The 27,685-nt window shown below is 43.8% G+C and overlaps 2 protein-coding genes across 2 annotated transcripts; one reads left to right on the forward strand and one right to left on the reverse strand.

Annotated features, from left to right (window-relative positions):
- Nucleotides 1-1,173: 1,173 nt before the first annotated feature.
- Nucleotides 1,174-15,681, forward strand: LOC144115442 (mitochondrial amidoxime-reducing component 1-like). Its single transcript, XM_077649842.1, has 8 exons — nt 1,174-1,641; nt 3,037-3,301; nt 4,540-4,722; nt 7,942-8,089; nt 8,465-8,611; nt 8,671-8,732; nt 9,721-9,792; nt 10,117-15,681. Exons 2-8 carry the CDS (start codon nt 3,060-3,062, stop codon nt 10,259-10,261), a joined length of 999 nt encoding a protein of 332 aa, XP_077505968.1. The 5' UTR covers nt 1,174-1,641; nt 3,037-3,059; the 3' UTR covers nt 10,262-15,681.
- Nucleotides 11,267-27,073, reverse strand: LOC144120648 (uncharacterized). Its single transcript, XM_077653270.1, has 2 exons — nt 26,228-27,073; nt 11,267-11,449 (listed from the first exon to the last, which is right to left on the reverse strand). Exons 1-2 carry the CDS (start codon nt 27,071-27,073, stop codon nt 11,267-11,269), a joined length of 1,029 nt encoding a protein of 342 aa, XP_077509396.1.
- Between the last annotated feature and the right edge of the window lie 612 nt (nt 27,074-27,685).

Here is a 27,685-nt window from a genome sequence, read left to right on the forward strand (position 1 = left end):
TTTTTTAGACATAAAGAAAGCCTACGATTCCGTTAATCACGTATTCTGTTAACTAAGCTTTAGGACTACGGTTTCAGGGGCAGAATTCACCAGCTTTAAAACTACCTTTCGGAGCTGCAGCAACGAGTTGTGATGGAATCTAGCACAATGTATTTTCGTAAGAACGCCGCAAGGAATTAATTCATGAGCTTAGCTAGTCGAAGGATACCTCTGTCCCGCATTTTTAAGCTTGTTGCGGACCAAGTGACCGTGACGCCAGGAAAAAAATCCTGGTCCGTTTCAGCCGGACCGGCTAGACTATACACGGGAAAAAAATGTACCGTGTCCGTCAGACGTACCATCTGCAAGGAATAAAACGCAAACAAAAAAAGTGAGGTGGCAATACAAACACACTAACATATTAACCACTGGAGAGGTTGAATAACACTTCTGAAGAAGAGTCTTTGCGCGTTCGAATTTAAAATAACTTCAGCTAGCATAGCGCTTCCCCTGGCTTAGAGCTACGTATTTTGCTGTTTTTGGTTCAGTTGTCTTGTTTGCGTTTCATTTCCTGCTGATAGTACCTAAAGTGAAAATACAACGATCGTATCCGTCTGACTTTCCCGAAGAAAAAAATAGAAGCAATGAGGAACCGCAGCGGTGGCCAAGTGGTTGAGCATCCGCCTCGCATGCGGGAGGTGCGGGGTTCGATCCCCAGTGCCGCCGGGTACCCACCGGTGATACAATGGGTACAAGCTTTCCCCTGGTCTGGTGCTCGGCTTATTTAGGGTGAACTGCTTGGGAAATGGGTCCTCGACCCCACCTTGAGAATTTGAAAATACCTTGTGCCATGGCGCTCTTTGGCCATAGATGCCCTTGCGCCATAAAAATCTATCATCATCATCATCAAGCAATGAGGATGTTCCTACTGTAATAACGTAACACAAACAGACAACTGGTTTTGAACTACTCAGACTTTATGATGCATATTTGCGTCACGAGAAATGATTAGTGCGAACTGTTACTTAAAGCAAAACCTCGCGCCCGCGCCTCGCGTATTTCCCAGCGCCGTTCAAATTCAGCGCGCAGGCTTCATGGTCACGTGGGAGGTCGAAGCTCCACCCATGAGTTATTTTTTCGGTGGATGGAGTGAGTGAACGTCGAGGGACGGAACACATGTGCCGATGTTTTGACCACCCTGGTTTTGACGCGTTGAGAACGTCAGAACCACAGCTGAACGACACATTAGTTCTGTATGAGTACAGTTGCGGTGACTTAAAGAAAATTGACTTAGGAGCGTTTGTGGCGGCACTTTATGCTCTCCCTGGTTGCTATTTTTTTCCTGTTACTCCCATTCTGCCTCATCTCTCCACTCACGGCGGCATCCAGTCAGGTTCTGCTGTCCAGTACAATGTCCAGTAACTGAACTGAACGACAGTGCAGTTATTCATGTCGGAGCGCACGTGCAGCCCTGCGAGCACACAAGTACTCCGGCCCATCCGTGTTTCACTTGACTTAGCTCTTGTAACCTGCCTCGGGATAAGATTTCTTGGCACGTTTCCGTCAGACCCGCGACAGGGCTTGCGCTATCTGAAGGACGCAAGCCTGTTCGGGACGTTGTTGACGGGTTCTTCGTCTCTGTGTGCCTGCCGTGTCACACAGGTGAGTATACTGAGTCTTTAGCATGCTTCCGTGCTTTTCGACGGAAGTCAGCTCATGGCACGTTTATTACCGCGGTGCAGAGTTTAGGTTTGCATAATATACAAGAAATACACTTATTTAGCCGTGCAAAAACGCAAAGAGTTGTCTGGAATTCTGGCATCCATTGGTCAGCTAAAAAGACTGTGCTGTCGCAATTTGCATAAGTGCGAACTGGCGCGAAAAAAACGAGAACAACACATACAGAACAGGACTAGCGCCAACACCCAACTGAGTTTATTTTGCGGTGTTTATTATGTCTGGTTAAAAAGTGGCTTTTCGCCCCCCCCCCCCCACCCAAAAAAAAAATAAGATGGAAGTTGGCGCTAGTCCTGTTTTGCATGTTTTCTCTCGTTTTTCTCGCGCCATTTCGCATATATGCAGATATGTCTCGATCGAACCAACTAGCTCAAAAAAAAAAAAGTCTTGCTGTCGCAAAAGTGTCAAGAGTAGACTCAAGTCTACACATTAGTATTTATTTATACTGTATGTGTGAGTGTGCCGCAGGTCAAGAAATAAAATCAGCTGTAACATACACTGCCTCCTTAATGTGGCGTCAAGTAATTAACAGCGAAGTTAATTTGATGTAGTTGTAGTCACAGGCGTGAAAAATGAGCTTGAAGAGAAATGTTATCGCCGCCTACTTCCCCTAGAAATATGTGGCTAATAAGCAGTTTAGTCTACCATCAACAACATGCACTGAACAGGTCCATCACGATAAACAAGTACTAAAGGACATCACGATAAACAGGTACTAAAGGATGTAGCTGATACTTTATTCTCGTGTGATACATAGTGGGTGAGTGTGTATTTTTTTGTGCACAAGCTGAGCTTAAGAGACAGTCTGTGCAATGGGGCAATACAAATTTAAGTATAGTTTGGGTGTGAAGAATGCATAGCAAAATAGATGCCTGTTTTCCCTCTCTGGCTAGTACATAACATGACGCAAAACACGAAGTGGGTTTGGTTTGGTTCATGGGGGTTTAACGTCCCAAAGCGACTCGGCTATGAGGGACGCCGTAGTGAAGGGCTCCGAAAATTTTTACCACCTGGTGTTATTTAATGTGCACTGACTTGGCACAAAATCTTGCTTTTCCTCCTCCATCGAAAAGGTCAAGATCAGTGTAGTTGTGCTTGGGCACATGTTAGTATTCCAGTGCAGCTGTAATTATTCCACAGCCATTTTGTATCAGTCATAGTATGCTCAGCATTGCAGTAGCTTCTAAACTGGAACAAAGCCATTAAACATGTGACTGCAGGGGTGCATGTAGGCTGCCAATGCAGCCTACATGCAAAATTTCTCCACTGCGTCGCCAGCTTCGGTCTGTTAACTTGAGGTACATTCTTTCGTATGTGCAGGGCCTGCTGTTGAAAGCTCGGCCATGGTGTCGTCATCCTCTGGAATGGATCCCCAGAGCAGCATAGCTCTGATAACAGTTCTGGGTGGAGTAGTAGGTGCAGCAGTATTCTTTTGGCTCAAGCGTATGGCTGCAGGCAACAAATTTGTGCGTGTCGGGCGCGTGGCCAACATTGTGATTCATCCAATCAAGTCCTTGGCTGGAGTAGAGGTGCCCTATGCAGACTGCACAGTAGCGGGGGCAGTGTACAAAGGACTCAAAGACAGGTGAGGTCATGTTGTCTATATCTGTATGCGAATCTTTGTCGAAGATTACTTAGCTTTCTGTTGAGCAAGCTAGTGTAAATATTGGTCAAATAAATGACTGTGCAAAAAATACATAGGACAGTAAGACTGCTTAGCTTTAACAGTGACTTAAAAGGCTTGTCTGCGGAACCCACGGAAACAAGGGAATATTTTAATGTAAAGTGTGTGGAAATTTTTACACAGTCACTGCAAGTGCTTTACTGAGTCAAGAAAGTGGCCTATTATTCAGAGGTTATCGTGGTGCTCTTCGTGCTACTGAAGCTTGCCAGCTTTGCTTATGCCTAATGGCCGCCACGGAAGCGGCTATGGCAGAAAGCGGTTAAAGGTGTGTATATGGTAGGCTACCAGAATTAGTTTTGAAATGCCAGTGATGTCTGAATCAGCAAGACAAAACGTTGAAAAAGCATATATGTCAGAAAAGTTCTTATTACCTAGTTTATACTGTTGTTGAAATGGTAAATGGTAGCTTGTTTTTGCTCCCATACATGAATATAACAGTTACACAGCCTGTTACATTGAATCCTGTGAAACAATAAAACATGGCCGATACAGATTACATAAATATGGCATGCTTAACAGTGGCAAATGAATGCCACTGGTTCCATATGAAGTCGAAATAAAGGAACAACTTCAAGCCTTTTTTGGTGTATTTTATTTCAACTCTTGTATGAAAATTCATTAGCAATACCTTAATTTCATTGAAGCTGTGTTAAGATTATATCTTGTAATATTATTGGAAATTTCAGATGTAAATTTATGGATATGTCTCTGCTCAAGAAGTTCATTGCCAAATAAGAAATTTTTGGAGTAACTCCTTGAAGAGAGGTACGATGAGCCTGTGTGTTGTTATCACAAGTCGCATTATCTCTTGCTAAACAGGCGGTGGCAGTGTGGCTGTGGACATTTTGTCATTGTCGACATATTTTCAAGAAGATATTCCTCTTCACTGCTTTGAAGAAGTTAACATAATATATGTGTATGACAGAATGTCGAGCAGCCTGACTTCATTTCTAGGTGTGCAGATAAAGTCACATACTGGTATAAAGGTGACTTTTCTCTGCCACACTGTCGAAATAATTTCTTTTTTGAACTTTATTTGCTAGTGGCGGGCTATCAATCATAAGGACTGTGAAATGTGAAATTGCATTACCAATAACTCACTTTTTTGAGCCCTGCCCCCTTTTCCCTTCCATTTGCAGACACATGCTCATTGTCAGAGATGACTACTTTGTCTCGATGCGTGAAGAACCACGGCTTGGCATGGTCAGGGTTGCGTTTGACGAAGACATGTTGACATTGACACTAACAGTTGATGGATACCCACCGCTCACAGTGAAGGCCTGCAGTGCTGAAGAGCAAGGAAAACCTTCATTTACCATCAGGCACGTGGGATTATCTCTTGCTTCTGATTTGTAATGTGTAAGCCCTGACAGAGAAAATATTTAATGACAGGAAAGACAAAGAGGCGCTCCAGTGGAAATGTGGTTCTAGCCTGCGACTCCACACTCGGGGACAGGGGAACGGAAGGCATGAGGTAGGGTGTAGACAGAGGGTGATGATGTGTTAATACATTGAGCTGCATCAAATGTCCTGGATGGTGCACATGTCCAGCCATGAAATACACGAAAGGAGGACTGCATACTGCAGCTATATAATTCACTCTTGGTCTTGAACGCATTGAAAAGGTTAGTGATTGACAATTTACGCAGCTTATATTTTAATTTGTCCTCATATTTTATTAACCGTTGTTAGTTTCCATCCTAGTTTGGTCTGATTGCAGCGTACTAATATTCACGTAATGTGATCTCGTGTTAACAATTCAACATGTGTTGTGGCCTATTTTCTTGTTGGCACTGACAACATTTGGCAGAGTTCAGTGTTGTGAACACCAGAAGTCAACTATAGTTCACTGGAGACAGGAGAACTTTAACTTTAAAAGGTTTGTTCTATGGGTGCTTAACGTCCCAAAGCGACATAGGCTATGAGGGACGCCGTAGTGAAGGACTCCGGAAATTTCGACCACCTGGGGCCCTTTAACGTGCACTCACATCACACAGTACATGGGCCTCTAGAATTTTGCCTCCATCAAAATTTAACCGCCGCGGTCGGGATCAAACCCGCGTCTTTCGGGCCAGCAGCCGAGCGCCATAGCCAGACTTTAAACTTTAAAAGGGTGGAGTTAATTAATGTAACCGATGAAACTGTAAACCTTGGCAGAAATTAGGGGGTAATTGTGTTTACTGGTTAATCTGAACAATCTACTGTCCATGTGCTGAGCAAAATGCGCATTGCTCATATGTACAGTCGGTGACAAAAGTCTGCAGACCATATTTTCCTCAAACGAAGCCGATAGCTCTATTATTATCATGTGGCTGGAGATCACATTTGTGGAGATGAAAGAACATAATTTTGGCTTTCACCTCCACAAGTGTAGTCTCCAGGCGCCGTCTAATAGCAGCGCTATCGGCTTCGTTTGAGGAATACGTGGTCCACAGACTTTTGACCCCGACTTTACATTGCGTATGCATGCAGAAGTTGGTAACAGCCTTGCCTTAACCCCTAAAGGACACATTTGTTTTTAGAAAGTGGTACCAAAGAGGTCATATAGTGCCTGTGCTGCCATCTGTTGGTAAACAAAAAGAAATGCTTTTTACAAGCCCTACTTGCGTTAAATCGGACACAGCGTGTCTGAAAACACGATGAACGGGTCTCGTCATGAACCAGAATTCACAGTTGGCCTATGGCGAGCCTAGCTCGTCGAAGGCTGCTAAGGAGCTAGAGGGACACTTAGGATAACACCAATTATTGTCCTTAGTAAAAAGTGGTTTTCTGGCTCTTTCTGAGTATGTTAACAATTTTCCAGCAGCAGACCCATTTATGGCAGAAAAATTTTTAAAAATTTTCCCGCCACTCGACTCAAAATTTGGATGTTCACACCCATAGTCGGATACAACTCAATGACACAGAGGCGAATGCCTCTCAAAGGAGGCCCTCTAGCTATTGGGTTATCATGACGTCGCTGTTATTTCCCTAGGTGAAATCGCTGGTCGCTATCAGAAGCCTCCATGAAATCAGTAACGCCATTGGCTGGAGGGCCCCTTTTGAGGAGCATTCGCTTTTGTGTTCCTGAGTTGTTTTGGAGGGAATGGTGTGGCGTAACACAGCCTCTGGAATCGACGCCCAAAATTCGATGTTGATGCAAGCAGTTTACTTGCGGAGTTCGCCAATGATGGAGGCATCTGTATTGCATTTTTTTATCTTTTCTAGCTTACAAGAGCTCTGTTTTCATTTAGAGTGGTCTCTTTATCATCAGTGTGCCATAGTTCATTGATACAGGCCACCTCCAATCTTTCCTCAGTCTCCCTTTAATAATCATCTGGGTGACTTAGGGGTCTAAAATGTGGTCTCTATATCATTACGTCTATGTATGTGTCACCTTGAAACATGCTACTTGCGCCCGAACACTTCTGTGAATCAATGTTATATGTGGAAGTCAGCAGTATAGGGTGGCAAACCAGCTCCCCTACCGGTAGTGAGGTCATTTTTTTGGAAAGGATATTTTTATAAATGCTTTATTAAGATGCAGTGCCACGCTCAGAAGATACGAAAGATGGAGTTTGGCTTCATGGCCGCGCCGCTACTGCTTTTCAGTTCACAAGGGGTACTGTGAGCTATTTTCCCCTAATCTCAATAGTCCCAATTTTCTCAGAAAGGCTAAAACACTAAGTTCCCCTGTATATAGAATTCAAGAGCTGCCCCAGCCCAAGCCCATGTTTGGTCAGTGATTTGTGGGACTGTTAGGTGCCAGGCCAGCATGCCTAGTAATTGTTAATTTTGTGCCACCAGAAGTAGGCCGATTCAAATTGTTTTGGTTCGTACTTCATGTTCTTGCATAATCAACAGCGAACCACGGTTTGCTCAGTAAACTAGTCTTACTTTGTATGTTTGCTCAGTAAACTAGTCTTACTTTGTATTTAAATTTCACTGCCTGTTTGGCAGCAGTTACGTGCGATATGAGCATATTGGAAGGTAACTGGCTGACTTGACAAGTATTTAGCGCTTGAATTCCAACTTTTTCATGCAAAGGTTCCCCTATTTAGTTAAATTCTTTACTAACTAGCCCCATATCACGTAGGAGTTTTACTTGCACTTTCAAAGAACGAAACAATCTTTTGATATTTCATCCATTACCAATTACATTTTACATTTTTTTAAAACCTTGGCAAACATTGCATGAATAGGAACAATTTTATGTGCGATAAACTTTCGCATTCAATTTTCTTTTCTGACCCAGTCTGAATTATGTGTTACATTGAAAGTAAAAATAAGTTATAAAAAACCAGCTGATTGGCATTGATTGTGTAGCTGTACACTCAGGCTAGAGGAGCAGTGGCTGTATGAAAGGATAAATTCACTAAACTCGTATTAGCTCCTATGCTGCCTGAGAATGGCAGGAATCATCCTGGTGAGCTGCATGGTTGATAACTTATTGGTGCTGAAAGTCTATGGGTAATGTTCTGGAGGTTTTTCATTATAACAGATCATGCGACAGGATTTCTTGTTTAAAACCATAATCACAGCTGAGTCTGCTTGGCGCGCAGGGTCCGGAAGGTCAGCTACAAAGCTGTGGAAGTCTCACAGGAAGCCTCAGAATGGTTCAGGAACTACCTTAAGCATGGTGATGTGCGCCTCGTGATGGTTCTTCTCGACCAGGAGACCATAGCCAGGGGGAAGAATGGCATTGCTCCGGTGATGAGTCTTTCTTGTTACACTTCAATGGAGTAAAAACAGGAGTGATGGTGCAATTGTAAAAAGTACTCTACTGCTCTAGTGCTTAGCAAACACCAGTAGCTCTTAGTTCGTTTACTGTTACGAAAGGAAACAAATCAAAGCAATTTGTTTTCTTGGGCTCTTCAGGTGAAAGTTTGTAAAACAGCTTTTATCACCTTGCAAATGACTAACATGATTACCATCGTGATAAATTTTAGCATGCGTTTGCTGTTACTTTACTCTGGTGGTGCACAAGGTCTCCCATCTTCGGTGTTTTGTTTTCCTTTTTGGTGCCTTTGTTCGCACTTGGAGTGATTGAAGTGTATTGGTGCTTGCCCACTACTTCTGGCTCAGGTGGCATGCCAAGATGAGTCATCGTTTCAAGTCCTTTCAAAGGAATCCCTTGAGAAGCTGCTGTCGAGGCTGCCTCCAGGTAGTGGCATCCAGCGCCGCAATTTTCGGCCTACCCTCTTTATTGAGGGTTGTGAACCCCATGCAGAGGTATACGCGCAAGTAGTAAGGAAATGCTGTTGTGAGATGTCTGTCATTTGTGCATGCAGGACCATTGGAAGCGTTTCAGGATTTCAGATGCAGAGATGGCCTTCTTGAATCGCACAACCAGGTAACAATGCTTAGCATGCGCTGATTTTCCTGAAGCATGTAGGAGTTGGAAATTTGAGTTGTAGGCAGAAAACTTTTCAGAGATGCCTACCAGTTTTCTTGGAGCTTAGTTTAGCACTTAGGCCATATGCATTTTTGAAAACCGTGTGGCTTATTCACTCGCATAATGAACCTTCTTTTTTTCAGTAAAGTTGACACCAATTTGAAGGGAGGGTTCATTGCGCGGGGGAAAAAAAGTTGAGAGTTTTGTAAGATACAAAATTATGTCATACATTTGTCTGTCTGTCTGTCTGTCTGTCTGTCTGTCTGTCTGTCTGTCTGTCTGTCTGTCTGTCTGTCTGTCTGTCTGTCTGTCTGTCTGTCTGTCTGTCTGTCTGTCTGTCTGTCTGTCCGTCCGTCCGTCCGTCCGTCCGTCCGTCCGTCCGTCCGTCCGTCCGTCCGTCCGTCCGTCCGTCCGTCCGCCCGCTTTTCCGCGCGTCTGTCATCGTTGCGTCCTCACGTTCACGTGTCACCGGTGTTTAGCACCGTTCACTTCAAAAGGTGTTTGCGGTATCATGGTGCGATCACACAATTTTGTGATAGTCAAAGGTGGCGACCAATCAGAGCGAAATATATCGAACAGGCTGAACACCGGCCCAGAAGGTCAGGTGTGCACTTATTTGCGAAGTAAAAAGAAAGGAGTAAATTCTCAACAACAATAGTAGGTGGTGGGTTCATTACTAGAATAAATACGGTAACTTTTATTTCAAACTTGCCGGTGAATGAAGATACATAATTAGTTGCGCACGCAGTGTGCCAATCATTACTGCATGTCAGTGCTTAGTGAACCATTGTTACTGCAGGCACACGCATACCATGAGATTGTGTGTGCGACAGGAACAAAGTAAATTGAGATTGGTGTCCTACAGCGATCAGATTTATTTCTGCTCCCTGCTTTTTATTTCCAGTTGTCTTTTTTTTACATTGCTCCAAGTTCTGTTTATTAACAGGTGTATCTTGACCACAGTCAATCAGGACACTGGCGACAGGACTGACAAAGAGCCTCTTTTGACATTGCGAAAGTAAGTGCAAAGTGGCTGAGTGCCTAACTCAGAGAAAAGCATATTTATATTTAACATCCAGCTGAGCACAGCCATAAGCCTGGAAAGAAATTATATACATCCCCTTCAGGTACTTACTGTTAGAGAAAAATTCATACTAGAAGCGTCCTTTAGCTGCAAGGCTTGAGAAAACTGTATACCTCTGTAGCTGCATGACTTAACTCGGTTGCTTTTAATTGCAGAATTATTCTTTTCAAAATCCAAGCTCTTTTGAGGAATGATTCCCAAATAATTTGGCATAGCTCATAGTTTTGGCATTGTCATAACACTAGCTTTGTCTTACAGGTACCGAATTGACAGGTCTGAACAAGGCCGGCAAAAATATCAGTCACTGCCACTTTTTGGTATAGGCTCTATACACGTCAGAGATGGCAGAATTGCAGTTGGAGATGAGGTCTACGCTCTTCAGTCCCCTGAGCCTCTACTGTGAGAAGAGCGATGCTTCTTGGGTTTACGGTGAAAATTTAGTGAGTGTTGGCATACTGCTTGTGAATGCCAAAATTTTTTGCTCTCTTCCTGAATTTGACAGAACAAGCCTTGGCTGATAGATGGCTTCCTGTTATGAGGAATCTGTGCTTAATTGTGTTCAGTTTATTTTCTGTGTACAGTTTGAAACAAAACAGGGTGTCAGTTTTTTGGCAAAAGATTAAGCACCTGCGTAATTGTAGATGTTTGTCCTGCTAGTACAGTACTTAAACTTGTCAGTACCTGTATCTGCATTTGCCTCATGCTTATCGAGCACTATATATTTATGCATCAGCGTAGCTGCTAGCTTTGGCAACTGTATTTTCAGCACCTAAGCATTTGTTAGATGCCAAACCATTGTTGTATGAACATTTCACTTTATTGGGACCCTAGATAGCAGCAAGGACCACCTTAGATGATTACCATATGAAAGTGTCCAGTGTTTCTGCAACAATGTTTATGGCTTTTTAGTACTTAGGTTGTGTGGCTACCATGATTATATGCGATGATCATGTGACATCTTATCCTATAAATTTATTGTCACCCGTGGCATCCAGACATTTTTACAGTGGATGCTTGATTTTGCTGTTGCGTATAAAGGGGTGCAGGGAATGCAATAAAGGACAGAGAGGTGGAAAAGAAGCCATTACAATTTTAGGTGGCTTCCTTACGCCTACAGATCCGATTGACTGCAGCCTTTGCTGCTGCATGCAGGTTATTCTGCCAAGTCTGCTAGTGCTCATTATTATGCACCATGTGGCATGCCACAGACCGCTGGCAGTTTGCAGGTTCGGGTATTGTCTAAGCCATGTTGAGCATCCTGTAACATGCAGTTATGATCATTCATCTGTTCACACAAAAATGATCAACACAGAGAGCATTTTCAGCATAAATGAATTTATATAGTAATATGCAAAACATATCGTAGACTGCATAGAGCATGGCATAGCGAGGTATTAATGTTGGGACACTAGCCGAGTTGTGTTGGATGCGTAGTGTCCAGTCCGACAGACTGATTTGTGCTGGTGCCAGTGAATGCTGCTTTCAGCCATGGTGGGGCATCCTTCCATTCGAAGATGTAGTATCCCACTGTGCTGACTGTGAGCAGTACGATGAATATGGTGGATGCCTTGGTCACCAGTCCAGTCGCCATCTGCAACATGCACCTCACAGTGTTATATGTTAAATAATAATTATTATAACTCACTTGCACCACATATGAGCAGACAGGAGTCACACATTTGTTCCGTTCAGGTCCCAAAATAAAATAAATATTCAAATATGAAGTTCTGCAAGATTTTGAATACGAAGAGCATTTCTTTTTTCTAGCATTGTGAACGTGCAATATTGAAATGATTCAAGCGGTGAGTTTCTGGTTTAGGCACACTTGTCAGTGGCTCATATCGTCAGCCTTCATTATTAGTACAAAGCATTGAGATTAGTGTTCAATACCTTCTATTTGCACATGCACTGCAAGCTGGAGTAACTCAGATGTGCAAGTGCATTGAAGCAGCTGGTCACAGTGCAGAGAGGTCCAAGCCACTAGTTATCTTGGAAAACACTGCAAAAGCTTTGAATGCAGTTTGTCTAGTCATAAGAGTGATGTAGTCAATCCACTGCAGTGCACGTAGTGTCTCCTTCGAGGATTGGTTGCAAACCTTTGCATTCACTGAGCTTTCCTGCCAGCACGGGTGATTGGAAAGACGAAGTGTTACAAGGAAGCGTATAACTCTCTTACTGTTCTTCGGCTGACGGCATGTCGGTGCCAAGGTCAAGGCTGTGGCAGCTACATTAATGTACATGATACACTCACGATCGCATGCTAACACCAGTGAAAACCTTTATGTGTAAAGCTTGATAACTCTTAAGCCGGATGTGGTGGGAGGTCCGAGGCACTAGTTATCCTGGAAAACACTAAAACATCGCTTCCTTCGATGTGTGCTTTGACAACTTTCTTGTGACGCGCTTTATCACTGTCCCTGACTGAAGTACATAGACTTGTTGGCATTGTGGGGACTGAAATTATGCATTGTTAGGTGCCCCGGTCTGTGTGACTATTTAAAAATCTGACTGAGACCTTGTGTATGAGAGCAGGTCACATTTGGAGAGATTGCTTCCTCATTGATTTTGTCAGGAATGCAGCGTGGATTATTATTTTTGTTTTTGCTTTTAATGAAAGCCGGGCCTGAAAGTTGACTTTTTTTTTTCTCTGTAACAAAACTGAGGTTTCCGGTTCAAGTTGACTACCTTCTTCTGCATTCTAGCCATGCATTCGCCGGATGTAGTGTTCAAATTGTTGACTTATCAGTGGCGAGGAATATTGTTATTTCATAACCTGTAGGTGATGGCTGCACTCTTATTGTTTTATGTGAAATATATTTTGTCATGTGTTTTAAATGCCACGTATTTATGGGGTCAAGCTTACCACTTTTCTGATGTCTGGTGTTGCCTTGACAGAATACATTGTTACCCAGATAGGCCCGAGCAAAAAAGATAGAATGTACAGTCATGGACAAAATTTTCTGGGATGGGGATTCACAGAGAAAAATCTATTTTTGTGTGGCCTTACTAGTCTTTCACCTAGTATTTTTCCAGGGGATGGGGTACGCGTGTTTCCTTGTGCTGAAGTGCTTTTTATTCACCTCCTTTAATCGACCGCCGAGTAATAATTTTTTTTTCCGTTAAACATCCTCCAACTGATGCATCCTTAAACAAGAGCCAAGCCGCCAGTAGGTGTCACTTGCAAACAAACTCATTCTCGAACCCGGTGTTGTGCAGCCTCTACCATCTGGGCCAGTACTCTAGCCAGTGTTAGCTATGCAAAGTCAGAGTTCATCTCAGTCAAATCGTCTGGGAATGCCCTCAGGCTCCCTCTGAGGCAAGAAGGATAAAGCCTTTAGGCCAAGGGGAGACATTAGTCCTCAGCTCAGGCCCCGAGATTCAACTGAAGAACGAAGGCGCCGCAGGGTTCAAGGACTCCTTGCTGTCGTCTAGGTGGGAAGGCTACAACCTTCCCTTTATCTGTTGGACAAATAAAGTTTTACAGTCCAATCCATTCCGTGAACTCACATTCCACAATATTTTGTCCATGACTGTAGGGTGTAATGCAGGTGATCCTGGAAGAAAAAGCAAATGGATTAAACAAAAAGATGATAGTCTAGATAAAATATGCATGCTTTCATGCGAGTTCTCATTAGAGTTCTCCACTTCAGCCATGTTGTAGACCACTAAATGTTAGAAGTGGAGTATTACATACACTGTTCATTTGAATAATTAAAGTAATCAAAAACATAGCTTTCCAGACATTGCGTCTGTACACAGAATAGTGCCAAATTGAAAAGCATCCCAGAAAATGTTGCATTCATCAATTTATTTTAATGCAGGCTAGAGAACAGTTTTTCTGCAGTAAAAAAAAACCTGCGAAATATGAGAAACTGATGTGACCACGCATTCGCGCACTGCGGCAGCAATGCTTTCAAACATGGAATTTGTGAATGCAGCCACGCTGCATGGTGCTGCGAATATGACAAGGCAAAAACAATGAACTTGCTTATGAGCGGGCGCTTTTTGGCAAAATTGAAACAGCTGTGATCTGGCCGCATTCAGTGTGGAAAATAATGGGTGCGCTGGTTTCCGGCAGCGATACGCAGGTCGAAACACCAAACATCGTTCCTCATCACCGAATGGCGTCTTGCATTTAGCGTCACGCATCTGGCATCTTTGCATACCGACGCATTGCTTTGCCTCTAAAATTGAGTTTTCTTCAGTGCGTCACACCAAACATCCAATCAACGGCTAGGAACACTCCTTAGTGTTTCGGCCTGCTTATCGTTATCGGGAACCTGCTCACCCGCTATATTCTGCACTGAACGCGACCAGGTGACAGGTGTTACTTCCAATTTTGCCGCCAACGTCCACTTCATTTTTTTTTATTCCCATCACATTTGCGGCGCCATCAAATGCAGCTTGTTTCATGAATTCCGCTTTATGAGAACACTGCAGCGGCATGCAAGCGCATGGTCATGCAGGATTTTTATATTTTTCGGGCTCGGTTCTTTTCGGAAAACATATTGTACAGCCATGATCAAAACATAAATTGATGAATTCGACATTTGGGGTGCTCTGCAATTTGGCAGTGGAATTTCGGCCGCAGTGCTATAGCTGGAAAGTCCATTTTTCAATTTATTTAATTAGTCAATTGAACAACATCTAGAAATACTCTGACTTGCTACATAAAGTCGTCAGCAACATGGTTGACATTGTCTCCACCTGTCATGCATTGGTTTATTTTTAATCTCTTGTTAAAGTTAGCTGGGACACCTGGTATATGTACGCTGCCAATACTTGAATTGAAGCATTTCCTCTTCACCAAAAGCATTCTGGTTTGGTAGATTGCATGTCAGTGTAGCAGGCTCCATGGGGCCAGCGAAGGGTTGTGCAGTGCGCGAACAAATTTTCTGGTGCTAATCCCGGTCACTTTCTCTTGGGCCATTGTGCAACCATGCATGCATCAAAGGCACAGTTGGGGCAGCCCTCTTTCCTGGTTATCTGTGGTCGTCCTTAATACAGCACAACATTTTGTGATACGCCAGTGTGAAGAATATATAGCACCTGTTCAGCACACAAATGGGAAAGTGCAGTGCACATTATTCTATAATAACTAAATGACTATTGTCTTCGCCTCAAATCCACATTTCTGACAATCACTTTTAGTGCTAATCTTGGTCAGACCATCATTCCAGAAGTATATCGTCAATGAAGCAGCGCTATTTGATGCGCAAGAAAATGTCACGAGCAGTGTCACGTGCATGCTTCCGCAATTATACTTTCTCCGGGGAAGTTTCATTGAGGGAAACTTGCCTTGTTCCTCGACCTGTACCTGCACCTCAACCTGTTCCTCGACCTGTACCTTTAACTGCACTGTATGCTGAAACCTAAATTGAGAGCCTTTTACGTTTGGAATGGAACGAAGTTGAAGCGTCTCAAATACTGATGTTTGTTTTCTTGTCATGCGGAAATCAGTGCAGGTGGTGATGTTTTGTCAACATTGTTCCCAACAATGTTTGGTACTTGCTCTAGAAGCCCTCTAAGCACACACCTCTGTGCCAAAGTCAGTGCAATGTTCTGATATCCTTTAGTTAAATATGGTTTTCTTGCCTTGCTAGAAAATGACACAGTGGAGCGCTGCAAATCTGTAAGATTGTTCAGGAAAGTGTGTGTTTTGCTTAGGCAACTTTCGTGCTGCTGTAGTGCGTTGCAACCTGCCGAAGAGCAATTTGGAACACAATTTTAGAGGCTGCATTTATTCACTACCCTGCTTCTGCGTTGTCAAGCTATGCATTTATATATCTATGGGACCAATAAACTTGCTTGCTTAGTTTCCTATCACCTTCCACATAGGTTGAAATCACTGTCAAGGCAAACGTGCTTTGGTGGAGGTGAAATGCAAAATCGCCTGTGTACTAATTTTGGTGCACATAAAAGAACACCAGCTTGCCATAGTGAACCTGAGGCTCTCCACTACTGCATGCATCATGGTCGCCCTTGGTTTGGTACTTGACACCGAACCGAGGGTACCAAACAGCAGAACATTTTAAAATATAATTTTTTTTACATAGAAACATTCCTTTCTGTTCGGTACTTTGTGTCTGCAAACTGTAATATTAGAGATATGACAATGCCCTGTACCAAGACGATGGGGTGATGAGATACATAACTTGTTGTCAAAATAATTTAAAGCACTAATTAAGGGGGCATACACTGCAATATAATTGTTGCTACGTCATTTCAGTTCACTACAACTCTTACACAAGCTTGCCCCAATAGACAGAATGACAACAAATAAAAAAGCAGCTTTATTCTTGCTTCCTTCTTGACATGCCTCCTGTAGTCTGAACTTAACTTTTATGTCTGACTGATCAGCAGTTGAAATTTAACACAAAGGAGGAAATTAAGTTATCAATTATTTGCTGGACACAGGTGAATTCCATATGGTGATTTATGTTTATTGATGTCTTACCAGTCATTAGCATGAAAGAACAAACCAAGATTTGGTTTCGTAATCTTTAAAGAGATCATAAAAACGGCAGAGTTAAACTAGAATTACTTTATATGCTTGCTACGGGAGCGGAGTCGCACGAAGGCTCACAATCTTGTTCACCAAAGCATCCAAATCCTCTTGCTCTCCGAAGCATCCCATAGTAGCTGCGGCTACAGTTGTTTGTTGTATCTGAGAGAAATTGCCATTGCCTGAATGCATATTTTTTACAGTAGTACCCCGCTTCGCAATAAGCCAGTGTTCGTTACAAGTGGGCTAGATTGTATAGAAGTTTGTTAACAATGATTTAAGAAATCATGTACGCGTCAGGTAGAGCGCAGCATCAAGAAGCAAGCTTAAAGTTCGCAATTGGACGCGGTGATAGCGTCTATGGGAGAGAAGAACCTACAGAAGCAGCTGAAAGATAAGAGCTTAGGGCATGCAACTCGACCGGTCGTCATGACTTATGCGCACCCGGATGATTTTTTTTTTAAACTTGGCTAATTCTTTAACATTATATCACAACAGTGTAGAACGAACGGTCGTACAACGGCCTGTGACTAAGCGAGGCGGTAAAATGGTAGAGAATGCGCACATGCGCATGAAGGGCTTGCTGTTTTCATCCTGTTTTTCCGCTGCAGTTTCCCACGGAACACTCTTCACAGGCATTTGTTTGACACTGTTGTGGTACTGCTAAAGAATTGGCCGGGTGTGCATAAAGTATATCTCATGCCTTAAAAAAGTAGCAAGCAGGTTTGAAGCTTTCCTGGTTTTTACGCCCCCCCCCCCCCCCCCCCCCAGAAAATGATGAGCATCTGCCACAAGATTAACAATGATACGAAAAAAAGGAGAACTAACAAATGTGAAATAGGGCAAGAAATATTAGTGGATTGCGATTCGGGTATCGTTCATAATAGTCTTAATTGTCATGCGACAAGTGTCCCATAGGCCAGTCTGGCTCGTGTCTCAATACCAGGTTCAGGGAGTATGACAGTAACCTTAATCAAACCATAGAGCCTGACCACCCCCGACCCTTTGCATTCGTCACCGCGTAGTCAAGATCCACGCCATAAGGCCGGTACAGTGAGCAGTGTCAATTCACGTCTCGGACCTCCAGGTGGTCGAAATTAATCCGGAGCCCTGTACTGCGTACTGAGTATCGCGCAACCCGCACGCAGATAGAGAACGTATGTGAAGATCCACATGCCAAGGTGCAGTTTCAAAGCCAAGACTGTTGTGCACAACTAAACATAACGCTGGTAATATATTTCCGATCCACTGAGCTGCGTCATCTTCGCTCTAGAGGCTGCCACACAATGGGTACACACACAGACTGTCCATTTCTTGACAGCTGTCTGAGGCTGCCTCGAAAAGAGAGGTGGTGCCTAAAGTGGTATGCATGGAGGCCGGTATACACGCGAATCAGTTTCTGCAATGTTTCGCTCGATGACCTTCGTAGTCTTTAGAAAACGAATTTCTCGTTCGCTCTCGCTACTGTGTCATGATAGACTTAGCTGCCTGACACCACAACACCATATTGCACGCGAAACCGGCCACTTTGATAACGCTGATGTGGTGAATGCAGACTATTCATACCGTCTGCCAAGCCCATAATGTGGCCGCCAACTCTTGTTGAGTGTGCAGCACGCAAGGACTCCGAAACGCAAGGGGGAAGGGGGGGGGGGGCGGCCTTCCCCTCTCATCATTTTTCCAGAGGAGGAAATCCCCCTCCCTCCATAGTCTCCAACTGTTTGCGCCCAGATCAGACTTCTGACAAAATCTTCAATTCTGGGATGTTATCTTATGTAAAGCACGGTGTGGCTGACATATAGTTGGGTCTGTAGCCAGTATTCCAGCTTTTTGTTTGAGTAACCTAAACCGATCACATCGCAACCCATCAAATAACAATTGACTTTTAATGGGAAATTTTCAGTTGGTAGCAATTGCAATTTACAATCATAAACTAATACACAATTGGACTAGTTGGACCAATTGAGCCAACTGGAATGTAACAATGGCCCCCGTTAGGTCCCATGCAGACAGTTACTGCATACAGGAAACTTTCACAAAATATGCCACCTAACTAATTAAACTGCACAAAGTACAAAATGTGCGAGAAACTAAGGTGCAAAAGAGAAACTGGTTTGTGCGGACTTCATGCTGAGAGACGGTCTGCCTAATACGAAGTTTTTAAAAGAATTGAAATTATGACAACTATACACGCTTTTTTCGGAAATCAAACGAATCATACATTACATTTGAGGAACAGTACAGTCGCAAACATGAGCCCAACACATATCCATGTGTACAAAACACACTTTTGCTCCTGCTTATATATCCCATATGTGGGACTCCCATAATGGGGCTAGTGCGCTTACCAGTCAAGGGCAGTAATTTAATCCATTTTCGACTGCAGAGGTAGCACAAATAATGTATACAATTTAGGATATTAAGCTGCAGATCTTTCTTGTTTTTACCTAATTAGTTTTGCTGTGTTTCTCATATATGCTAGCGTTCACATGAATATATTGGGTGCAGTTGGTCAGACCAATTGGATGCATTTGGTGAGACCAATTGGGCTCACCAGTTGGCAAAGACTGATTCAACTGAGTATCCAATGACAACATGAACTACCACTTATACTACAGCTGTGTCCAACTGGCACTCTATTTAGACTGTCCGATTGGAGCAACAATTCTAGTTGGAACCAGTTGGAAACTCGATTGGTCCAGTTGAGAGTCCATTTCGACTGTCCAATTGGGACACCTGCCGCCGCGGTGGCTCAGTGGTTATTACGGCGCTTGGCTACTGAACCGAAACACGCATATCGATGACTACAGCTGTGTCCAACTGGCACTCTATTTAGACTGTCCGATTGGAGCAACAATTCTAGTTGGAACCAGTTGGAAACTCGATTGGTCCAGTTGGGAGTCCATTTCAACTGTCCAATTGGGACACCTGCCGCCGCGGTGGCTCAGTGGTTATTACGGCGCTTGCCTACTGAACCGAAACACGCATATCGATTGAGGAGAAATGCTAGAGGCCCGTACGATGTCAGTGCACGTTGAAGAACCCCAGGTGATCAAAATTTCCGGAGTCCTTCACTACGGCATCCCATATAGCCTGAGTCGCTTTGAGATGTTAAATCTCCCATAAACCAAACCAATAGATTCCAATTGTTTTTTTTTTTTTTTTGCTGGGAACAATTCATTTGACTGACTGACCCCTGTTCATGGGGGTGATAAGCAGAATTGAAACAGTCTGTACGGAAGCTTGTTAATGCACTCACTCGCTCCTCACGTGTATGTGCATGCAATCAAAGTCAAATCAAATGCAAACATGACAGTGAACATGGAAACAGTAAAAGGGGAAGATTTTAGCAGAATGAAATGAATACTTGTGCACTTAATTTTCACTAGGATGATGCGAAAAGTTTAGCGTGAAAGTTCCAATTAATCCAGCCTGTATTCCTTCTGCAGAACCTGTGATCTTGTGTTCACGTTTTAGTTAGCCTGTTCACGTTTATCCTGTTCGTGTTTCATCTGGCGCTGACGGCACATCTTTATAAAGCTGCACATTTCATTACAAGTTTAAACAAAACAAATGCCCATTAAAAATACACCTTTAAACACTGCAGACTAAAACGATACAAACAAAAGAACAACTGAATAAATATTTCAAAAAAAAATCATTCAATAAATAAATATAAAACAAAACAAACTTGAAGTATTTCCCCTGCGCTCAAAGAAAGGTTCCAGATTCCCTGTATGCGGCAGACGCTGTTACGAGTGAAGGGCATCCTACCAGTGGCATTGCACATGTTGTCTGGGAAGTAGTCTTCTCCTCTCATCATTCAGCGGAGGAAACAGGAAACCGGTCAAGGGCTTGCAGTGTTATTTTTGGCTGATGATGCATAGGCCTTGACAGGCCACCCGTGCTCACAGGCGGTGGGACCGGCGGAAACGCGGACTCTTCCCGTTATCATCATCTACCTCTCGCCAGCCGATTTTTACTGCGTAAAGTTTTCTCTTTATTTTTCTTCCTCAGAATGCGAGACCTGCTCGAAATATAATTTTTGTTGAGCATATCACTTACACGCAAGTGGTAAAAAATTACGGGCATTTCGAGGAGGTCGGAGGTTTGTTGGCGGAAAAGCAGCACGTCTGAAATCACACGGCCTCCACTGCAAAGGAAGCTACACGAGTCACCTTTCAATGTCGTGTTAAGGTTGGTTCACAGTGCGAAAAGGACAGCACCAACACAAAAAACAGCGCGGTGTGTGTTCGTTTGTTGTGTTCGTGCTGTTGTCGCACTGTTCACCTTAACATGAAAAACCAACACGCCCGCACCTCCACCGTTGTAAATTTAAACATCAGTATGCTCAACTGCAGGACCCTGGGCGCTCAAGAAAATGTCTTGCCCCTTGCCCAAAATACCCAACCACAGGAATATAGCCCAAGGAGTAGATCAGAATGTGCTGCCTTTATAGAACAGTGCATCGTTAAGCATAACGAATGTGCTTTGGGTAGCTATTTTCATGTCTCTGACACAGGTACGCATGAAATAGTATATTACTTTATCCAAAGCAAGCCGGTTAATTAGTGAAACTTGGCATGCCAGTCTAATGTCTGCAGCTTGCAGAAGTGGCTTTTATTGATAAAAATGGCTGTAGCCAAAGATGCGGAGAAACGGTTAAGCGCTTTTGAGACGCCACACAAATGCAACGAAACTGGTATTATGCCACTAATGTGTAATTATGTTTGGCCATAAATAAAACCAATCCTTGAAACAATGCCTAATATCGTTAGTACAGTACATTCCAGTGTTCCACATATTATGCTAAAAAAATTTCGCCCGCAGCTTTACTCTGAATTAAAAGTTTACGATGGCAAGCAATCCAACACAAAATTCAAGAACAGTCATTTAAAGCCTTTGGTATCTGTGTTTAAGATGGCGCCATAGTTCCTGCGGTGAGGTCACAGCTTGTCGGTAGAGGATTTCAGCTTAGTTCAGGCCAGTTATAAGCGACAGTTAAGCGCTGCTTTGTTAAACGCAGCGGCAGTTAAGCGCAACCTGCGAACACTTGCTGTGAAAGTAAAAAAGGTCGATGGCTGCATGCCGTTACATAATGCTTTTAATTTAAAATATTAACAGCCGAGGAAATCAAAGGTGAGTTGGATGGAGTTCATGGGAACAGCACACCAGCACTGAAGACGGTTTATTTCTTACTGAAGGTGCTTGGTGACGTATGGTCTCCCCGAAGGTGTTAGTTTGGTTATGAGGGACTCCATATTGGAAGCTCAGAACTGAGCTTAACCACTTTGGCTATTTTACGTTCACTAACATCGCACAGTACATGGACGTTTTCTTTTTATTTACTTTCTCCACTTCGCATCTATCTAGATACGGTGCCGCGGCCATGATTCGGCACAGAGGACCGTGTATTGAAAGAGCTTAATATACCTCTTTACATAAATAGTATACAGACTCCTGCACAAAGAATTAAAGGCTTTGTGCCTTGATTCGGGATCGTGACAATATCTAGTAGTGGTATGGTCGAGATATGGTCTGCATTCGGCACTTAAATTTCATAGTTCAAAAATACTGTAACACCTGATTGTTAGCCTAGAATTACCAGGTACTAGAAGTATTTTAAAGAAATTTTAAAGTAAATGCGGTGATTTAGCTATTTTATATCTGAATCAGCTTTTTTAGAATTTTTTTTAATTCCACGAGATTGTAACGCTTAACGAAAAATACTTTCCTGTCTAGAAGTACCAATTTTCCTTAATGTATTAAGAAAAACCGATTAATACTGAGGAAAAAATTCAACCTCGATTTCTCAATCCTTCATGCCCCATCACAGCACTGAAAAGTGCCCTTGTGGGGAAGTAACGATTTTGAGCTATGTTTACTTTTTTTTTGTTGCCAAATTATGTGAGAAAACTTTCACGCATTGCCTCTAGCTGAAGAGTTTGCCTAAATTTATTGGAAAAATATTCTGAGTCAGATTTCAAAAATCCGGTCGTTCGGATGATCGTCGTGATCGATGGAGAACAATGGTAGCGCGATGACCGGGGATCGAGTCGGAGTGGCACGATGCGCGTCCTCTGTCTTCTTCCGCTCGTTCGGCGACGCGTTGCTGGTTAGAGCGGTAGACTTCCAGCTTCTTAACGGAACGGGTTTATTATGGACGGAAAGCAAGATACACGGCTGTTAAGAAAAAGGCATTTTAGAAGCGCCGAGATTTGGTGGGAATTATTAGTGTGCGGCTTCTTTTATAACCTCCGGTGTTAGGGCGGAGCTCTAACTGTTTCGTGCTGTCCCCTAACTACATCTAATCACAGCACAAATTGGAAGGCACATGCAAGTGGGTGAGGCCTAAGGCTCGCCAAAGCTAGGCACGATAGGCCCCGTACCTCCGGGACCGCACAGGGCCCACGGATCCGCTTACATTGCCTCCTAATTGCCAAACCCATTGAGGCGTCCTGCGTCGGCTTTACTTTTCCTCCCCAAAGTCGAAGAAAGCAGCCACTAGCTAGGCAGCTGGGGCATCTTAGAGGCCGCAAACTTTAATGGCGAGTCCACTTACACACTCGTCTCTCTTCTCGGCAAAAAGTTTTTGGCTCTTTGCAACCGTGGGAACTCCGAAAGCCGCCTGAAGTCTTTGTAGATGTCGCAAACCATTTGACGGCATAGTTCCAAGAATCATAACGCATTCGGCCCCAAAGCCTCGGACAGCGCATGAAGCACTGGACGCGCCGGCTTTGCCCACACAGCTCACGACACACCGCGCTGAGTTTACAATTTAAAACGGCGGCTCGCGGCGGAAAGAAGGGACGGGCCGTTGGCGCCATAGGCTCCTAACCTAACATTCAGGTTTAAAAAAAAATTTTGCTTTTATTTCTGCGGGGATTCAAACTTGTAAAGCAACGTTTTCCACCTCTGGTGATATACAATTTTTTCTCAAGACATCTGCACCATTGCTAGCAAAGCTAAGTGCCTTTCTATTTAAAAACCTAATCGAACACAAAAAATACACCTCAGGCCTCGATTAACGTCCTTACCTCAACACATCCATATGCATGTTAAGACGAGCGTCTCATTTTTCTATCCTCCTCCACTGCAGCCATAGGTCTGACTTCTTGGCACTGACGGACGGCAAAAAGCGTGGGAGCTTTACGCCTATCGATTTATAGGAGACCTGCTGTTGAGCGAGCGGCGTCGAAATCGACTGTCAGCTCATTACGTCTTAAGCAAAAGCCAACCGAAGCCACTTACTAGATATCAAGAGGAGCGCTGTGGCCGTCGTTGTTAACGCGCATTGTTTCCATAGCACTGTGCACCCCTAGCTGCGCCTCACATAGCCCAAGCTGATATCCTATTAATAACAGTGGCGGTAAACTCCTTGAGTGAGCCTGCGAACAGGGCATAAACGCATTCTTGTTCTTGTAACTTCTTTCTGATGCTCAAGAACACGCGATTTCCGGGTCACTGTTGGCGCACACAGATCTAATACCTCATATATATCCATTTCCTCAATTACGACCCATCATGATCGCTTATTTCCTTCTGAGGCTGTTTAACGTTGCTCTACTTTTGATCGTAATAATTTGTATCCTAGCGTCGCCCCTTGTTTGTGCCCTTACTCATGTTTGCATTTCATCTCCTCCCTTAGCAGCCCAGCTAATTCCGTCAGCAAGTCGAAGGTTGCTTAGGCGTTCCTGACGATGTCTTTTAGCTAGGTCTTTCCAGTTGAAAAGAAAGGACACCTTTTCGAATTGTGCAGTGAATGACAACGAAGAAGATGGCTCGCTAGTTCACTTATTTCTTATCGGTGTTCTCTTTCTTCCTTTGGAGGTCTACGGCTCGCATGACTTGCTATTTCAGCTTAATAAAATGCTTATCGGCAATCTATGAAGAATGTATGGTAACAGCGACGGCTTATTTTCTGTACATTCTTCGATAACCTAGTTGATGGCATGATGATGGCATGTTGTCAGTGCCCTTTCTCGTAACCAGACTGTGGCCTCTATTGAATACGTGTAACGTTGGTCTCATTCTACAAGCTGCTATCTTAGTAAATACCCTATAGCCAACAAGTCGTAAGCTAATCAGTTTTTAACTGTTAAGTATGGGTGATAACCATGCTTCTGGATTAGTATACCGGTTGTGTCACCTAAGTTGTTCTGCAATTTTTTTTAAATAGGCTTTTCAGTTAGAAAGCGCTTTTTTTCGGTATAGCATTGACAGCATTGTAGATCAGAATACAGCTAAGGCGTACTAAACAGTAGGCTGGTTTTACCACTTTACTTTTTATCTATTACTGTTAGTTTCTTTATTTTATGAGATTTACGTAGCCCACCGTAATATCCATGTCAATTCTTATAATTTCAAAAATGCAGTTACCCTCGGTGTTGCGGCCTAATTAATATTGGCTCTTCCGACGAGTCACGGGCACTTAGGGAGCTGCTTTGCCTGCAAGCTTTCCGAAAGCGCATGCAGGCATTTTGGTGCGATGCAGACAAAATTTGTTAGGCTACAGCGTCTAGGGTAACTGCGTTTTTGAAATTCTAAAAATTGGTACGGATGTTACCTACAGTGGGTTACACGCCTCTGAATAAATAAGGAGACTAGCAGTAACAGTTATAAAGCTAACTATTCAATATTATTGTCCGTTGCAACTTAAGAACGCAGCGGCTTTTCCCCGTCAAAGGACCCTCTTCCAGTCAATAGCGTCGGCCGATTCTATTAACCATGCTAGTGTGACAAAGCAGGGAGTGGGAGATGAAGGGAAATAGTCCCCTCCCTCTGTGGTCGGGGATAGACACCCCTGTCCATTGTGGCGCCGCTCCCTGCATTGCCATGCCAGCAGGTTCATGAGAATCGGCCGACGCCATTGGCAGGAAGGGGGTCCTCTGAGGGGGAAATGCCGCTGCGTTCTTAAGTTGCAACCGACTATAGTTAACAATCCTACTCGTTACCGAGTGTCAGCTGCATTCTGATGCACTACACCGCTGAGAATGGTGTGCCGAACAAAGCTCTCTTCTAACTCAAAAAACCTATCTTTCAGAAATTGCAGAACGTCTTAGCTGAAACACTCGGTATAATAACATCAATCGATGCTAATGGGGCAGATGACATAGCGAAATAGATCTACTGTTAGAGAAAAAATTAAGGCCTTTCGATTAGGCTTTGTCCAGCAGGGCTTGTTGTTATGCCAGCGAGAAAGCAGTGAGCCAGACACTCCAGGATGGTCTAGATTAAGTCATCAGGTGTTGTGTTGTAAGAACTTTGCCTTGTTCTGAAAAAAATAAAAAGTAATGGCGAGCTTGCACTATACTTCATTCCAATATTTCCTGGCAGCACTACCAAAGCTGCTATGAGTACACGGGCAACGTTCTGACGCTGCGGAATATAGTGCGAGTATAAAATCGGCATACGGGCATATGTGATAGCGTGCTTAAAAGTGTGCTTGCGCCAAACGCTATCTCTTATCAAATCTTAACATACTCTCGTGGTACGTGCGCTATTTCCTGAGCTTATCGTGCACGACTCTTGGGTGCTCTAAAACATCTGTAGCCGACCGCGTGGCTCTACCCTATGTCGCTGCCAATTAAAGGCGCCGGGCTGTTGGTGGTCTTTTGTCCGCTCTCTTTTGGGCGCCGCCTTTCGGCTGTCTCCAAGGGCGCCCAGGTTTCTGTTGCCGTCTGTTTCTGCTTTGTAGCTCTTTACCACAGCTTGGCGCTTCTTTCCGGGGAACTGCTGTTTCTGCTTCTTCGTTTCCTTGTTTCTTTACATCCTCCCTTCCCCCCCCCCCCCCACCCCCCCCCCCCAAAAAAAATGAGTATAAACTCATTTTACGCTCGTTTCTAATGGATAGAGGAGCTGTACCGGTCGTCTTATGATGACCCCGGACGGCATCTTGACGGTGCACGATCGGGCATGTCCATCTCGCCCCTTAAAGACCTCCACAACGCGAACAGTCTGCAACATATGCCTCGGCGCATTTTCTTTGTGCACGATCACCGAGTCGTCCACGGCTATGACACTCGCAGGGCTTGAAGAGGCGAAGTGCAGTGACCGTAACTGAAGGATGTACTCCTTCAACCATCGCTTCCAAAATGAATTCATGATAGTTTGCCGGTATTTCCATCTTCGACCTATGTCTGTTGCAGTGGCCGAAGGAATGGACGCTGTCCTTGCTTTGGGCAAAGCGATCAGCCGTTTGCCCGTGATGAGATGGGAAGGCGTCAGGATCGATGGTTCCGTAGTATCTGCGGAGGCGTATGCCAGTGGCCGGGAATTAATCGTTGCCTCTACGTCTGCCAGCACTGTGGCTAGCTCCTCGAATGAGAGGCTTTGATGTCCAAGGATTTTCAGCAGCGTTTCTTTGACTGTCTTCACCATTCGTTCCCACCAGCCTCCCCACCATGCTGCTTTTTCTACGATGAACTTCCAAGATAGCTGCTGAGAAGTGGTGTAATCCTGCGTTTCGCGGCTGCGAAGAATATTCCACAGCATCTGCAGGTCTTTGGGAGCCTTCTTAAACGTCAGAGCGGTGTCGCTGTATATAGTCGAAGGCAGTCCCCGGCGCGCGACAAAGCGTCGTAGAGCCAGCAAAAAACATTCAGTAGTTAAATTAGAGACCAGCTCCAGGTGAATTGATCTTGTTGTTGCGCAGGTGAATAGGGCAATGCAACTTTTGGAGCTGCCATCCTTCCTTCTTGTGTACAACATCTTTTCTAAAATGGCGGAGCCCTCGAAGCAGGACGTCTCGTCTCGGACTGAATTCGTCGTTGTTACTGCTGTTTTAAGTACGTTCACTGGCTATAAAGGTGGCTCCGGGCTTTCGCTTGGTTTTATCTCGCCTATAACGAAACGTACGAGCGATAAATTTGCTTTACTTTTATTTATTCATTCATTCATTCATTCATTCATTCATTCATTCATTTTTATTTGTTCTTCACAACATGACGTACACATTGTGAAAGGGGCCAAGAAGAAAAGCCGTTCCTTTACGGCTTGACAAAAAATCTTGGTCCCCCCTGGCATTGACGGCAACGAAGCAACACAATCCAGAAACAAATGTACAGAAAAAAATATACAGAAATATACAGAGACAAACAAAATTATAACTTGGCATTTTTATGAAAGGTATGGCGACAAGCTCATGGAACGGTCGGGAAATAGACATGCAGTCATAATGAAACAGTGGCTAAATATCTGTACAAGGTGTTTTGTTTATGAAATGTGTGGTGTGTATTAGGGACATGCAAATTAATAAAACAACGCCTTCAGGTTCCGGAAATTTAGTCCTAAAATATCTGTTCCCGCTGTAATATGTTCATT

The sequence above is a fragment of the Amblyomma americanum genome, chromosome 1, assembly GCF_052857255.1.
Source record: "Amblyomma americanum isolate KBUSLIRL-KWMA chromosome 1, ASM5285725v1, whole genome shotgun sequence".
Taxonomy (NCBI): Eukaryota; Metazoa; Arthropoda; class Arachnida; order Ixodida; family Ixodidae; genus Amblyomma; species Amblyomma americanum.

What these genes read in the sequence shown, in the direction of transcription:
- LOC144115442 (XM_077649842.1), top strand. Translation starts at nt 3,060, where the DNA reads ATGGTGTCGTCATCCTCTGGAATGGATCCCCAGAGCAGCATAGCTCTG. An exon ending in GGAAGAATGGCATTGCTCCG is followed by an intron (nt 8,090 to 8,464) that starts GTGATGAGTCTT and finishes CTTCTGGCTCAG; the next exon opens with GTGGCATGCCAAGATGAGTC. An exon ending in GTTGTGAACCCCATGCAGAG is followed by an intron (nt 8,612 to 8,670) that starts GTATACGCGCAA and finishes TTGTGCATGCAG; the next exon opens with GACCATTGGAAGCGTTTCAG.
- LOC144120648 (XM_077653270.1), bottom strand. Translation starts at nt 27,073, where the DNA reads ATGTTGTACACAAGAAGGAAGGATGGCAGCTCCAAAAGTTGCATTGCC. An exon ending in GGGTCATCATAAGACGACCG is followed by an intron (nt 11,450 to 26,227) that starts GTACAGCTCCTC and finishes TGCATGTTGCAG; the next exon opens with ATGGCGACTGGACTGGTGAC.